The 16,332-nt window shown below is 47.4% G+C and overlaps 1 protein-coding gene across 2 annotated transcripts in view; it reads left to right on the forward strand.

Annotated features, from left to right (window-relative positions):
- The window catches only part of LOC311136599 (rho GTPase-activating protein 26-like), a 161,933-nt gene that overhangs the window by 75,426 nt on the left and 70,175 nt on the right, over positions 1–16,332 (forward strand). For both annotated transcript variants that reach the window (XM_084170791.1, XM_084170792.1), the window contains exons 10-16: positions 4,572–4,666; positions 5,625–5,703; positions 6,056–6,092; positions 6,533–6,598; positions 6,738–6,812; positions 7,347–7,431; positions 8,170–8,228. In XM_084170791.1, the coding sequence (XP_084026917.1) occupies positions 4,572–4,666; positions 5,625–5,703; positions 6,056–6,092; positions 6,533–6,598; positions 6,738–6,812; positions 7,347–7,431; positions 8,170–8,228 (496 nt within the window). The remainder of the gene's footprint in view (positions 1–4,571; positions 4,667–5,624; positions 5,704–6,055; positions 6,093–6,532; positions 6,599–6,737; positions 6,813–7,346; positions 7,432–8,169; positions 8,229–16,332) is intronic.

Raw genomic sequence — 16,332 nt, forward strand, 5'->3', positions numbered from 1 at the left:
AACATGCACACACATTTATACTGACTCTACATACACGCACACACACTCACATAGATTCATCATATACGCTGCTGCTACTCTGTTTATCATATATCCTGATGCCTCGTCACCTTACCCCTATACATACATGTTGGGTGATTAGGCCTGGTTCGCAGTCGGCATTCCAATTCATCCCAAAGGTGTTCGATGGGGTTGAGGTCAGGGCTCTGTGCAGGCCAGTCAAGTTCTTCCACACAGATCTCGACAAAACATTTCTGTATGGACCTCGCTTTGTGCACAGGGGCATTGTCATGCTGAAACAGGAAAGGGCCTTCCCCAAGCTGTTGCCACAAAGTTGGAAGCACAGAATCGTCTAGAATGTCATTGAATGCTGTAGCGTTAAGATTTACCTTCCCTGGAATTAAGGGGCCTTGCACGAACCATGAGAAACAGCCCCAGACCATTATTCCTCCTCCACCAAACTTTAGAGTTGGCACTATGCATTGGGTCAGGTAGCGTTCTCCTGCCATCCGCCAAACCCAGATTCGTCCGTCAGACTGCCAGATGGTGAAGCGTGAATCATCACTCCAGAGAATGCGTTTCCACTGCTCCAGATTCCAATGGCGGCGAGCTTTACACCACTCCAGCCGACGCATTGCGCATAGTGATCTTAGGCTTGTGTGTGGCTGCTCGGCCATGGAAACCAATTTCATGAAGCTCCCGACGAACAGTTCTTGTACTGACCTTGCTTCCAGAAGCAGTTTGGAACTTGGTAGTGAGTGTTGCAACCGAGTTCAGACGATTTTTATGCGCTATGCGCTTCAGCACTCTGTGGTCCCGTTCTGTGAGCTTGTGTGGCCTACCACTTCACGGCTGAGCCGTTGTTGCTCCTAGACGTTTCCACTTCACAATAACAGCACTTACAGTTGACCGGATCAGCTCTAGCAGGGCATACATTTTATGAACTGATTTGTTGGAAAGGTGTTATCTTATGACGGTGCCACGTTGAAAGTTACTGAGCTCTTCAGTAAGGCCATTCTACTGCCAATGTTTGTCTATGGAGATTGCATGGCTCTATGCTCAATTGTATACACCTGTCAGCAACGGGTGTGGCTGAAATAGCCGAATACACCTATTTGAAGGGGTGTCCATATACTTTTGTATATATAGTGTATCTAGCTCTATCAGTCCAGTATCCCTGCAAATTGTAAATATGGTATTGGAATTGACCCTGTATATAGCTTCTTACTTTCTCATGTTTCTCATATGTGTTTTTGTTTTACCTTATGTTATTTTTAGTGTTAGGTTTAGAGCTTGCAAGAAAAGCATGTGACGGTAAAACGACCACTTGAGTATCTGGTCAATATAATGGATAATCTGTGGTTGTCTGTTTGTTTACCTACCCAGAATGCCACTGTACCATGCCGTGTGACCTTGTAGTTGTTGGAGCAGAGAGAGAGAGAGAGAAATGTTGGCATCCGTTGCCCACTTGTTCTCGCCTGCCGGTGATGATGCAGGCCCCTTATCTTGGGTTGGGTGGAAGTCCAGGGTGATGCACAAAACAACTTTAGGCAGGAGGGGATTGATTGTCTCTGCTTTAACCAAGAAGCTTGATATTGCAAGCTAGCAAGGTAGCATACCAAATGCATAGCTGGAGCTCTGAATTAAGGGCTGGGGCATCAGCCTCCCAGTCACGACTTCAAGCAGAAATCATGTGTGACATCTGTCTCTAGAGGTTTGAATGACTGCAGTTAATTAGTGCTTCAAAATATAGCTGTGTGCCGGAGTCTGGCCTTGTGGTAGTGCTGCCGACTCCGGACTACAACATGCCCTTTGTACCATGGGTTCAAACCCCGCCTACGCCTTCATATCTGTATTCCTTTACCTGTCTGTCTTCCCTTTTCGTTTGTATTTGATACACTGCCGATTTTGCAGGTTTTCCTACTTACAAAGCATGTAGAGGTCTATAATTTTTATCATAGGTACACTTCAACTGTGAGAGACGGAATCAAAAAAAAAGCTGTGAGAGACAAAAATCCAGAAAATCACATTGTATGATTTTTAAGTAATTCATTTGCATTTTATTGCATGACATAAGTATTTGATACATCAGAAAAGCAGAACTTAATATTTGGTACAGAAACCTTTGTGTGCAATTACAGAGATCATATGTTTCCTGTAGGTCTTGACCAGGTTTGCACACACTGCAGCAGGGATTTTGGCCCACTCCATACAGACCTTCTCCAGATCCTTCAGGTTTCGGGGCTGTCGCTGGGCAATACGGACTTTCAGCTCCCTCCAAAGATGTTATATTGGGTTCAGGTCTGGAGACTGGCTAGGCCACTCCAGGACCTTGAGATGCTTCTTACGGAGCCACTCCTTAGTTGCCCTGGCTGTGTGTTTCGGGTCATTGTCATGCTGGAAGACCCAGCCACGACCCATCTTCAATGCTCTGAGGGAAGGAGGTTGTTGGCCAAGACCTCGCGATACATGGCCCCATCCATCCTCCCCTCAATACGGTGCAGTCATCCTGTCCCCTTTGCAGAAAAGCATCCCCAAAGAATGATGTTTCCACCTCCATGCTTCACGGTTGGGATGGTGTTCTTGGGGTTGTACTCATCCTTCTTCTTCCTCCAAACACGGCGAGTGGAGTTTAGACCAAAAAGCTCTATTTTTGTCTCATCAGACCACATGACCTTCTCCCATTCCTCCTCTGGATCATCCAGATGGTCATTGGCAAACTTCAGACGGGCCTGGACATGCGCTGGCTTGAGCAGGGGGACCTTGCGTGCGCTGCAGGATTTTAATCCATGACGGCGTAGTGTGTTACTAATGGTTTTCTTTGAGACTGTGGTCCCAGCTCTCTTCAGGTCATTGACCAGGTCCTGCCGTGTAGTTCTGGGCTGATCCCTCACCTTCCTCATGATCATTGATGCCCCACGAGGTGAGATCTTGCATGGAGCCCCAGACCGAGGGTGATTGACCGTCATCTTGAACTTCTTCCATTTTCTAATAATTGCGCCAACAGTTGTTGTCTTCTCACCAAGCTGCTTGCCTATTGTCCTGTAGCCCATCCCAGCCTTGTGCAGGTCTACAATTTTCTCCCTGATATCCTTACACAGCTCTCTGGTCTTGGCCATTGTGGAGAGGTTGGAGTCTGTTTGATTGAGTGTGTGGACAGGTGTCTTTTATACAGGTAACGAGTTCAAACAGGTGCAGTTAATACAGGTGATCAAATACTTCTGTCATGCAATAAAATGCAAATTAATTACTTAAAAATCATACAATGTGATTTTCCGTCTCTCACAGTTGAAGTGTACCTATGATAAAAATTACAGACCTCTACATGCTTTGTAAGTAGGAAAACCTGCAAAATCGGCAGTGTATCAAATACTTGTTCTCCCCACTGTATACTGAACAAAAATATAAATGCAACATGCAACAATTTCAAAGATTTTACTGAGTTAAAGTTCATATAAAGAAATCAGTCAATTGAAATAAATAAATTAGGCCCTAATCTATGGATTTCACATGAATGGAAATACAGATATGCATATTTTGGTCACAGATACCTTAAAAAAATGGGCCTCACAATGGGCCTCAGGATCTCGTCACTGTACAGTATCTCTGTGCATTCAAACTGCCATCGATAAAGTGACAAAACTGCACAATTTAGAGTGACCTTTTATTGTTCCCAGCACAAGGTGCACCTCTGTAATGATCATGCTTTTTAATCAGCTTCTTGATATGCCACAACTGTCAGGTGGATCTTGGCAAAGGAGAAATGCTCACTAACAGGGATGTAAGCATTTGTGTCAACATTTGAGAGAAATAAGCTTTTTGTGCATATGGAACATTTCTGGGATCTTTTATGTCAGCTCATTAAACATGGGACCAACACTTTATAATTTTGTTCAGTGTATATTTAAAAATGCATCTGAAAGAGTGATTCCAGGTAGGCACATCTGGCCCTGACACCTCAGGATTTTCACTGTCACTGGGCAAGGACAAACACTCAGTGGAAGTATATCTCTCCTCTCATCCTCTCGCACTGATTGAAGTGTACTGTGGTGAAAAAGATGTCAGAAAGAGGGAGATGAAGGGAGAGAAGTGATGGAGGGAGAGCAGAGGAGTAAAGTAGAAAGGGCAGAAAAGGATCATGGACATGAGAGGAGGGAGGTATCATTCGGAACACATCAGAGTCGTGGCTTGATACTCCCGGTCTCAGGATTGCTGCGATTGCTCCCAGGATTCTCTGTGCAAACAGTGGTGACACTTCAGTTGCTAATGCACTCCCTTTGAAGGAGCGAGGAGGTGGGGAGGAGAGGGAATGACAGGGAGGTGGGGAGGAGAGGGAATGTGAAATGGTTGCACTGAAATAAACTACATCAAAGCTTCCCATCTGTCTTTTCCTAGATCCTTTGAGTTCATCCATCCTAGTCCTTGTCCACAATTCACTATGAGAATCAAAGACATGTATCTTAAAATGACTTGGTTCCATACACTTTGCGAAAGCCACTTCACATTGATTGAACTTGAATGTAATAAATGTATCTTCTTAAAGATTGATTCAGCTTTCCGCTGTCTTTCAGGGGGAGGAGGAGAGCTTCACTCTGAAATCCTGCACAAGGCGGAAGACGGACTCTATAGAGAAGAGGTTCTGTTTCGACGTGGAGGCTGTAGACAGGTGAGTCAATGCTGCTGGCTAATAGCTTGTTACCCATTACAACCACATGGTGGTGCTCACGAGTCATGCTGGGCTGAGGCTGTGGCTGACTGACTGTGGGTCGGAGCTCGACACAGAGGATCTTAATAGGGATTGGCAAGCGGTGGATGTTCGATGACAAACACTAAGTGAGATATCTGCCAGCTCTCCAGCCCAGTCGTAGAAGAGTGTTCTCTGACTGCATATAGAGCAGCAGAGCCAGTGAATCCCTAACTCTAACGTTAGCTTTACTGTGGCCACTTCAGCCACAGATCTCCCTCCTCCTCCTACATTGGCCCATTCCTTCACTCAACCCTCGTAATTTATTCATGGTGTTTGTTTGTCCTCTGCCCAGAGTGTTTGAGTGTGTGTATGTGCGTGTGTTTGTGTGTTCGCTAGATACAGTGCACTGTTGTTGTTAGCAGCATGAAAGTAAAAGCTGGCCGCAACATGCTTTAGCACGCAAAGGCATCGCAAAGACATAACTTGAGGGTGAGTGTTAGTGAGAGTGTGCGTTATGGTGTCTGTGTGTGCGCGTGCGTGCGTATGTGTGTGTGTTTGTGTGTAGGCACGTGTGTGTGTGTGTGTGTATCAGTGTGTGTGTGGTTTTAATGGAGGACTGTGTTGACAGCTGAAGGTGAGCCTGCTTCCAGGTCCAGGTGAAATATGGTAAAGCTGGCCAGAGATGAGCGTAGCTTAATTTGAGTTTTGGATAGAGCCAGGGTGGATTGATAGAGGTCTCAGTCTGTGTTGGGATGGTTGTGGTGGGAGCAGCATATTGACTTGATGGGGATGATGTTTTATGATGTCAAAGGATCCAAAGAGGGTGGAAAACCCCCTTATGTGGCAGTGATTTTCTTCTGTCAATCACTGCTACATGGTATGTTGCATTTGAAGAAAGACTGATCTTTGTGCGTGCGTGTGTGTGTGTGTGTTGCAGGTCAGGGGTGATCACCATGCAGGCTCTATCGGAGGAAGACCGCAGGCTGTGGATGGAAGCTATGGATGGGAGAGAACCGGTACGTTGCCAGGGTTACACACTCATCCTGTGCGTGTGTGTGCGTAACTGTGTGTGTGTACTCATATGCGCATAGCCCACCACAGGGATTCCAGGCATAGCTGACTAAGTAATCTTCAACTCCTTTAGGAAGCCACTTCAGTCAGTAGCAACTTCCATTGATGTCAATGTACCATACTACTCACCAGGCAGGCAGTGTACAACACTGTTTATTACAGCATAGTGTACATGGGCTTATGTAAGTACAGCTTGTGTTCAGTTCACAGATAGGTGTTTGTGGCTGGTGGTGGTGGTTGATGGCAGTAACGCTAAGCTGTGTAACCGTGGTAACTGGGTGTCTCTGTTCCTTCCAGGTCTATAACTTAAACAGAGACAGCCAGAGCGAAAGCAGTAAGTGACACATTGGTATTAATTTTCTTTACATTTACATTTTAGTCATTTAGCAGACGCTCTTATCCAGAGCGACTTATAGGAGCAATTAGGGTTAAGTGCCTTGCTTAAGGGTACATCGACAGATTTTTCACCTAGTCGGCTCGGGGATTAGAACCAGCGACCTTTCGGTTACTGGCACAACACTCTTACCCACAAAGCTACCTGCCACCCCTTTACTCTACCATCTGTCCATATGAATGCACACTGATAATTGATGGGATTCATTCACTTCTCTACCTCTGTTTCTCCCTCTATTTTTCTCTCTACCTATCTCTCTTCCTCCCACTCTTTCTCTCTTTACCTTTCTCGTGCTCATCCTCTCCCTCTCCCACTGTCCATCACTACCTCTCTCCCTCCCCTCCCCCTCCCCTCTCTCGCCATCTCTCTCCATCTCTCAGTGGCCCAGCTGGATGTGGTTGGCTTCAACGTTGTGAAGAAGTTCATCTATGCTGTGGAGACCAGAGGTAATGAACTAAGGCTTGGCTGCTTACAGGCTTCACAGCTCTCTAATACTACTGTATTGTGAATCTGGTGTCACTGGTCACTCTTACAGGTCCTATCAAATCTTTATATTGCTCTGTGCTGTTCCGTTCTGTCCCACAGGCATTGATGAGCAGGGCCTGTACAGGATTGTTGGAGTAAACTCCAGGGTGCAGAAACTCCTGGGTCTCGCCATGGGTAAGACAGAGAGATAATGGAGCAGAGAAAGAGAGAGAGAGAGATTGAGAGATTGAGAGTCCTTGCCGCATAAACAAATCCAAACAGGTATATATTTCGGGGCAAGATTGAATCGAACTTATTTAACATTTATGCAGTAGTTTGTTTGCACAACCTCCACCCACGCACACACACACCTGTCTTATTCTGATAGCGGGAATGTACTGCTCCTACTGTTAGGGGAGTCTATACTGTAGTAGAAAACAGCAGAAAACCATCCTGTGGATTTATGTGAATAGCTATGGGGAATAGGCAATTTATGCAACTGCATAAATAATGCAAAACAAGTTAAATTACTGTAGATATACTGTAGCTCTGAGACTGACAGACAGAGAGATATGGGAGGAGGAGACCATAGAACTGGTAGAGGACAGGATGAGAGAATATACTGAGAAGTGGAAAATAGAATACCATAGATAGGTTCAATGACAAACTTCTGAAATCACAAAGCTCCTCAAATGACAGATGATGACATCTATCCTCTCCATCTGACAGATCCCAAAACCTGTGCTGACGTGGAGCTGGACAGTACAGAATGGGAGATCAAGACCATCACCAGTGCAATCAAGTACTACCTCAGGTACAGTACTGTGAATCCATTGCCCAGGTCCAGTCATGGAAATGACTAAAGGTAGTAAAGAAACACAGGCTCTCTATGAGTACTGCCGTCAGTGTGTACAATAACGCTGCACTGAGTGAGAGGGAACTGAGAGCATGTGGTTGTCCAGTATGGCCCTGGCCTTCTGAGTGGAGCTAGAGGCAGTGTCTAGCTGTGCTCCCTCACCTGAAAGATCTACGGGCCTATTGATCCAGCCCTCCTTCCACAACCACCCAGGGCCCATTGATCTCTATGGGAGCCATTTAACTGACCCCCACCAGGCCCCTGGCCTGAACACTACAGGATACAGAGCCATAGGGCTCGCTCAGGCAGGGAGAGGAAAGAGGTATGGGGAGAGAGGGGAAAGGGGGATGGGGAGAGGTGTGGGGGAGCGGAGAGGGGCAAGAAGAAAAGGGCAGAGGGGAGGCGAGTGTAAAGGGGAGAGGGGAGACGAGTGTAAAGGGGAGAGGGGAATTGGAGGGCAGAGGAAAAGGATCGAGGACCATGGGAGAGAGCAGAGGGGGTAGTATAAAGAAGAGGAGATGAGAGAGAAGGAGGGGTAGAGGGCTAGGACTGGGGAGACCCACACACAGAAACAGCCCCGTTTTCTGCCTGCCTAATGGAGAGGAAAATTAGCCTGATGGGTGGAGGGCCACGACTCTCTGCCTACCTGCCGCTGTGCCCATTGACTCATTGACTCTCTGTATCTTCTCTCCTCAGAATGCTGCCCGCGCCCCTTATGACTTATCAGTATCAAAGGAGCTTCATCAAGGCAGCCAGTGAGTATTTTCTCAGTTGTCTTTTCTCTCTCTCTCTCTCTCTCAATTCAATTCAATTTCAATTTAAGGGCTTTATTGGCATGGGAAACGTGTGTTAACATTGCCAAAGCAAGTGAAGTAGATAGTAAACAAAAGTGAAATAAACAATAAATATTAACAGTAAACATTACACTCAGAAGTTCCAGAAGAATAAAGACATTTCAAATGTCATATTATGTATATATACAGTGTTGTAACAATGTGCAAATAGTTAAAGTACAAATGGGAAAATAAATAAACATAAATATGGGTTGTATTTACAATGGTGTTTGTTCTTCACTGGTTGCCCTTTTCTTGTGGCAAAAGGTCACTAATCTTGCAGCTGTGATGGCACACTGTGGTTTTTCACCCAGTAGATAAGGGAGTTTATCAAAATTGGGTTTGTTTTCGAATTCTTTGTGGATCGCTGTAATCTGAGGGAAATATGTGTCTCTAATATGGTCATACATTTGGCAGGAGGTTAGGAAGTGCAGCTCAGTTTCCACCTCATTTTGTGGGCAGTGTGCACATAGCCTGTCTTCTCTTGAGAGCCAGGTCTGCCTACGGCGGCCTTTCTCAATAGCAAGGCTATGCTCACTGAGTCTGTACATAGTCAAAGCTTTCCTTAAGTTTGGGTCAGTCACAGTGGTCAGGTATTCTGCCACTGTGTACTCTCTGTTTAGGGCCAAATAGCATTCTAGTTTGCTCAGTTTTTTTGTTTGTTCTTTCCAATGTGTCAAGTAATTCTCTTTTTGTTTTCTCATGATTTGGTTGGGTCTAATTGTGTTGTTGTTGTTGTTGTTGTCCTGGGGCTGTGTGGGGTCTGTTTGTGTTTGTGAACAGAGCCCCAGGACCAGCTTACTTAGGGGACTCTTCTCCAAGTTCATCTCTCTGTTGGTGATGGCTTTGTTATGGAAGGTTTGGGAATCGCTTCCTTTTAAGTGGTTATAGAATTTAACAGCTCTTTTCTGGATTTGGATAATTAGCGGGTATTGGCCTAATTCTGCTCTGCATGCATTATTTGGTGTTTTACGTTGTACACGGAGGATGTTTTTGCAGAATTCTGCATGCAGAGTCTCAATTTGGTGTTTGTCCCATTTTGTGAATTCTTGGTTGGTGAGCGGACCCCAGACCTCACAACCATAAAGGGCAATGGGTTCTATAACTGATTCAAGTATTTTTAGCCAGATCCTAATTGGTATGTCAAATTTTATGTTCCTTTTGATGGCATAGAAGGCCCTTCTTGCCTTGTCTCTCAGATCGTTCACAGCTTTGTGGAAGTTACCTGTGGCGCTGATGTTTAGGCCGAGGTATGTATAGTTTTTTGTGTGCTCTAGGGCAACGGTGTCTAGATGGAATTTGTATTTGTGGTCCTGGCAACTGGACCTTTTTTGGAACACCATTATTTTTGTCTTCCTGAGATTTACTGTCAGGGCCCAGGTCTGACAGAATCTGTGCAGAAGATCTAGGTGCTGCTGTAGGCCCTCCTTGGTTGGTGACAGAAGCACCAGATCATCAGCAAACAGAAGACATTTGACTTCAGATTCTAGTAGGGTGAGGCCGGGTGCTGCAGACTGTTCTAGTGCCCTCGCCAATTCGTTGATATATATGTTGAAGAGGGTGGGGCTTAAACTGCATCCCTGTCTCACCCCACGGCCCTGTGGAAAGAAATGTGTGTGTTTTTTGCCAATTTTAACCGCACACTTGTTGTTTGTGTACATGGATTTTATAATGTCGTATGTTTTTCCCCCAACCCCACTTTCCATCAATTTGTATAGCAGACCCTCATGCCAAATTGAGTCAAAAGCTTTTTTGAAATCAACAAAGCATGAGAAGACTTTGTCTTTGTTTTGTTTGGTTTGTTTGTCAATTAGGGTGTGCAGGGTGAATACGTGGTCTGTCGTACGGTAATTTGGTAAAAAGCCAATTTGACATTTGCTCAGTACATTGTTTTCACTGAAGAAATGAACTAGTCTGCTGTGAATGATAATGCAGAGGATTTTCCCAAGGTTGCTGTTGACGCATATCCCACGGTAGTTATTGGGGTCAAATTTGTCTCCACTTTTGTGGATTGGGGTGATCAGTCCTTGGTTCCAAATATTGGGGAAGATGCCAGAGCTAAGGATGATGTTAAAGAGTTTAAGTATAGCTAATTGAAATTTGTGGTCTGTATATTTTATCATTTCATTGAGGATACCATCAACACCACAGGACTTTTTGGGTTGGAGGGTTTGTATTTTGTCCTGTAGTTCATTCAATGTAATTGGAGAATCCAGTGGGTTCTGGTAGTCTTTAATAGTTGATTCTAAGATTTGCATTTGATCATGTATATTTTTTTGCTGTTTGTTCTCTGTTATAGGGGCAAAAAGATTGGAGAAGTGGTTTACCCATACATCTCCGTTTTGGATAGATAGCTCCTCATGTTGTTGTTTGTTTAGTGTTTTCCAATTTTCCCAGAAGTGGTTAGAGTCTATGGATTCTTCAATTACATTGAGCTGATTTCTGACATGCTGTTCCTTCTTTTTCCGTAGTGTATTTCTGTATTGTTTTAGTGATTCACCATAGTGAAGGCGTAGGCTCAGGTTTTCTGGGTCTCTATGTTTTTGGTTGGATAGGTTTCTCAATTTCTTTCTTAGGTTTTTGCATTCTTCATCAAACCATTTATCACTGTTGTTACTTTTCTTTGGTTTTCTGTTAGAGATTTTTAGATTTGATAGGGAAGCTGAGAGGTCAAATATACTGTTTAGGTTTTCTACTGCCAAGTTTACACCTTCACTATTACAGTGGAACGTTTTGTCCAGGAAGTTGTCTAGAATGGCTTGAATTTGTTGTTGCCTAATTGTTTTTTGGTAGGTTTCAACACTACTTTCCTTCCATCTATAGCATTTCTTAATATTATTCAGTTCCTTTGGCTTTGATGCCTCATGATTGAGTATTGCTCTGTTCAAGTAGACTGTGATTTTGCTGTGGTCTGATAGGGGTGTCAGTGGTCTGACTGTGAACGCTCTGAGAGACTCTGGGTTGAGGTCAGTGATAAAGTAGTCTACAGTACTACTGCCAAGAGATGAGCTATAGGTGTACCTACCAAAGGAGTCCCTTCGAAGCCTACCATTGACTATGTACATACCCAGTGTGCGACAGAGCTGCAGGAGTCGTGACCCATTTTTGTTGGTTATGTTGTCGTAGTTGTGCCTAGGGGGGCATATGGGGGAGGGAATGCTGTCACCTCCAGGTAGGTGTTTGTCCCCCTGTGTGCTGAGGGTGTCAGGTTCTTGTCCAGTTCTGGCATTTAGGTCGCCACAGACTAGTACATGTCCCTGGGTCTGGAAATTATTGATTTCCCCCTCCAGGATGGAGAAGCTGTCTTCATTAAAGTATGGGGATTCTAGTGGGGGGATATAGGTAGCACACAGGAGGACAGTTTTCTCTGTTGAGATAATTTCCTTTAGAATTTCTAACCAAATGTAAAATGTTCCTGTTTTGATTAATTGAATAGAGTGAGTTAGGTCTGCTCTATACCAAATTAGCATACCCCCTGAGTCCCTTCTCTGTTTCACACCTGGTAGTTTGGTGGATGGGACTACCAGCTCTCTGTAACCTAGAGGGCAACCAGTGGGTCCGTCTCCTCTATACCATGTTTCTTGTAGGATGACAATGTCTGTATTTCCGATTTCTTTGGTGAAGTCCAGATTCCTGCTCTTTAGGCCAAAGGCAGATGACCTCAGGCCTTGGATATTCCAGGATGAAATAGTGAAGGCTTTGCGTTCCATAAAGTGTCTAATGTTGTTGGTTGTGTGGTTTGGCCTCAGGCCAGTAATTGTGAGCAGAGCCTGCTGAGCATCTGGTACATGCCATTGGCTTGGGCTAGTGTAAGAGTGGGTGTTGGGCCTGTTTGCCTGCTCACGGCCTGGGCGTATGTGTGACTTTCATGTTGAGGCCCTCTTTGTGGGAGTGGGGGGCTTGGGGTGGGTAGGAGGGGCATAGGTCTGATCTGAGGGGGCCTAAATGGGGTGTGGGCATGGTTGACTTGGGGGGGAGTTAATTGGTGGGGGTGGGGGTGTAGATGAGATTGATGGTGCTGTGGTCTGGATGTATGTCCTCTCTGCGGGGTTCTCTATGTGTAGGTCCTGGGGGGGGTCCCGCAGGTCTGGGAGAGTGTCTCGCTGGTCTGGGCGGGGTGTCTGTTGATTTGTTGCTCCTGTGTGAGGTGTTGGGTTTGCGGTTGAGGGCGATATCCTTTAGGGTCCGGGCGAAGGTGGGCACTGCTGCCTTGTATAAGTGGACCTGGTCATAAAGGCTGTTCACGTCCAGGGTGGAGTGGTGGGCCAGGTAGACATTTGGTTTTGATGCACAGTCACGGGAAATACTTGCGTTTACCCACTGTATGGTAGCAGGGTGGAAGTCTTTTCGTGGTAACAGGGTTGAGATAACCACTTGTGTGTTGGGGAAAGTAGAAGAAGCTTTTTCTATCACTCCCTTGAGTGCTGTGGCCACCCTTTCCTGCTGTGTTCTCAGGTCGTTTGTGCCTGTGTGTATTATTATGTGTGTCACGATCGTCGGGAACAGAGGACCAATGCGCAGCGTTGAATGCAAACATATTTATTAAATCTGACAGATAACACGAACAAAACAACAAAACGATAACGTGACGTCCTTAGCTCAAACACAACCTACTAGGAACACGGAACAAGATCCCACAAACACTGAGGGAAAACAGACTGTTTAAATATGGTTCCCAATCAGAGACAACCAGCAACAGCTGACACTCGTTGCCTCTGATTGGGAACCACTCTGGCCAACATAGAAATACAAGACCTAGAATGGAAAACAAAGAGCACAAAACATAGACTCTACACACCCTGGCTCAACATAAAAGAGTCCCTAGAGCCAGGGCGTGACAGTACCCCCCCCCCCCAAAGGCGCAGACTCCGACCGCGCCAACAGAACACCACAGGGGAGGGACCGGGTGGGCACTCCGCCTTGGCGGCGGATCCGGCTCTGGGCATGATGCCCACTCCCTCTCTAACCCCCCACAGTACCCCTGGTCCGGTCTGGCCCTGCTGGCCGGAGCTGGACTGAACACTGGTGGAGCGGATTGCTCTAGCTCCGACGTGGAGCAGCTGACCGGTACCGGACCAGGCACCGGTGGAGCAGGCACGGGCCGTGCCGGACTGACGACGCACACCACTGGCTTGGTGTGGGGAGCAGGAACAGACCGAGCCGGGCTGACGAAGCGCACCACTGACTTGGTGCGGAGAGCAGGAATGGACCGGGCCGGGCTGGCGACGCGCACCACTGACTTGGTGCGGGGAGCAGGAACAGACCGGGCCGGACTGGCGACGCGCACCATCGGCTTGGTGCTGGGAGCAGGAACAGGCCGGACCGGGCTGGCGACGCGCACCATAGGCTCGGTGCGGGGAGCAGGAACAAGCTGGGCCGGGCTGGCGACGCGCACCATAGGCTTGGTGCGGGAAGCGGGAACATGCCGGACCGGGCTGGCGACGCGCACCATAGGCTCGGTGCGGGGAGCAGGAACAGGCCGGGCCGGGCTGGCGACGCGCACCATAGGCTTGGTGCGGGGAGCAGGAACAGGCCGGGCCGGGCTGGCGACGCGCACCATAGGCTCGGTGCGGGGAGCAGGAACAGGCCGGGCCGGGCTGACGACACGCACCACAGGCTCGATGCGAGGAACAGGAACAGGCCGGACCGTACTGGGGACACACACCACTGGCCCTATGCAGGGATCAGGAACGGGCCGGACCGGACTGGTAACACACCCCAGTACCTCTCGCCGTGCCTCCACACTTTCCCTCTCCTCTGTGACCAGTGGCCCCCTTAACCTGGCGGCCTCCTCTGCACACCCGCTGGACCGCTCCATCGCGGCCTCCTGCTGCCCCGTCGTCCACGGCGTGAGCCCCCCCCCCCTAAAAAAATTCTGGGGGTCTCTCCTCCCCGTGGGCCAGGCCTCTATAGTTCTCGCCCAACTCTCGCTCTTCTGCTTCCAACTCCAGCCATTCTGCTCTTCATTTGGCTTGACCCAGTCGAGACTCCTCCTCCACTGTTCCCAAGTCCACCCTCTCTGCTCTTCACTAGGCTTGACCCAGTCGAGGTTGCCACGGAGATCTGCTAGCGATTCCCCTGGCGATGGCTCCTGGACACGCTGCTTGGTCCAGTTTTGGTGGGATCTTCTGTCACGATCGTCGGGAACAGAGGTCCAATGCACAGCGTTGAATGCAAACATATTTATTAAATCTGACAGATAACACGAACAAAACAACAAAACGATAACGTGACGTCCTTAGCTCAAACACAACCTACTAGGAACACGGAACAAGATCCCACAAACACTGAGGGAAAACAGACTGTTTAAATATGGTTCCCAATCAGAGACAACCAGCAACAGCTGACACTTGTTGCCTCTGATTGGGAACCACTCTGGCCAACATAGAAATACAAGACCTAGAATGGAAAACAAAGAGCACAAAACATAGACTCTACACACCCTGGCTCAACATAAAAGAGTCCCTAGAGCCAGGGCGTGACAATGTGACTGGGTGATCCTAGTCGGTCCTCAGACAGAAGGTCTAGGGCGCGCTGGGTATTTGGACACCAGAGTTTAGACACTGTGTGTTTTGGAAAAAGTTTATTTTCTTGTATGTATTTCCCGTTTGAGTCCATAAGGAGTACAATGTGTGGCTTGTGTATGCCCTCAGTGGGTGTGGGGGGGTCGTCATGAGGGCTATCAGGGTGTCTGACTGGGGGGTTGCTCAGTGGGGTTGGGATCCCCTGGGCTTGGGGTTCTTCATTTGTTTGTCTGGGTGTGATGTCGAGGCTATGGTCAGGGTCTAGGGTGTACTGTTCTGCTGCGGTGTCGAGACTTTGGCCAGGATCTGAGGTGGGCTGTTCTGCTGGCTTCTCTGCGGGGGTGGCCAGCTCTCTAATGGGTTGTTCTCTGTCACCCATCATCGTTCTCACCTTCTCCTCCAGCACTCTGATCCTCTCCTCTAGTGCTCTGTTCTTCTCCTGCTCCTGCTCTTTCTCCTGTTGATGTTGTCTCACCACAGTCCAGAGTGCAGACATGTCTCTCTCTACCTCCAGCTCTCCAAGTCTAGTTAAGGGGGTGTTGTTGTGCTGGACTGTTGTCTGGGTCTGTGCTGACTGGAGTGTGTTCACCTATTGTTCCAGCTCCACCTGCCTTACCTCCAGCTGGGTGAATTTATCCTGCATTTCAATGAGGGGGTAATACTCTGTGCTGGGAAGTTGACTTTCTGCTTGGGGTTGCACTGTGGGGTTATTTAATGAAGAGGTCTGGTCTGACCCGCTCGGGGAAGGGGTATCTCTCTCTTTCTTTCTTTCTTTCTTTCTTTCTTTCTTTCTTTCTTTCTTTCTTTCTTTCTTTCTTTCTTTCTTTCTTTCTTTCTTTCTTTCTTTCTTTCTTTCTTTCTTTCTTTCTTTCTTTCTTTCTTTCTTTGAATTTTATGGCCTGGTTTAGCTCCGGCGGGCAGTAGTGGGGTTGACGTGTGAAGGAGAAGCAGGACGTAAGGGTGTGTCCTTGGCAAGTCATAAAGGAAATGGCTTTACAGTGAGGGAGGATGGGGAATATAACCAAAAAATATATATATATATAGCCTATAACATACTTCCCCCTACCTTCTCCCTGTCCCTTATCGCTGAAAGGTCCCTACATTAGCCAGAGCTGCATTTTCCTATTTTGCACTCTCTCTTCTTCCCCTTCCCTCAACAGCCCATCTCTCTCCCTCTTTTCCTATCTCTCTCCCTCTGCCTCTCCCTCTCTCCCCCCATCCCTCTCTCCCCGGTTCATCTCTGCTGTGTCATTGGCTGCCGCCCACCCGCCTGCTCTGAGATGCCTGTTTCCTCCAGGCACTGCATGCGGGGTGACGTCAGGCCATTGTCCTGAGATGAACTCTGTTTTACAAGCACCTCTTTCTCCTCGCGAGCCACCCGCCCCTCTCCTCTCTGCTCCGGATTTGGGAGGGAAGGCTGTGTGCCACCAGGAACCTAGTCTGAGGCATGCACCAGCATGAAAACACCTACCAGACCCACACACACAACACACTCATACTCT

Source organism: Coregonus lavaretus (genome assembly GCF_964263955.1).
Source record: "Coregonus lavaretus genome assembly, chromosome: 10".
Classification (NCBI taxonomy): domain Eukaryota; kingdom Metazoa; phylum Chordata; class Actinopteri; order Salmoniformes; family Salmonidae; genus Coregonus; species Coregonus lavaretus.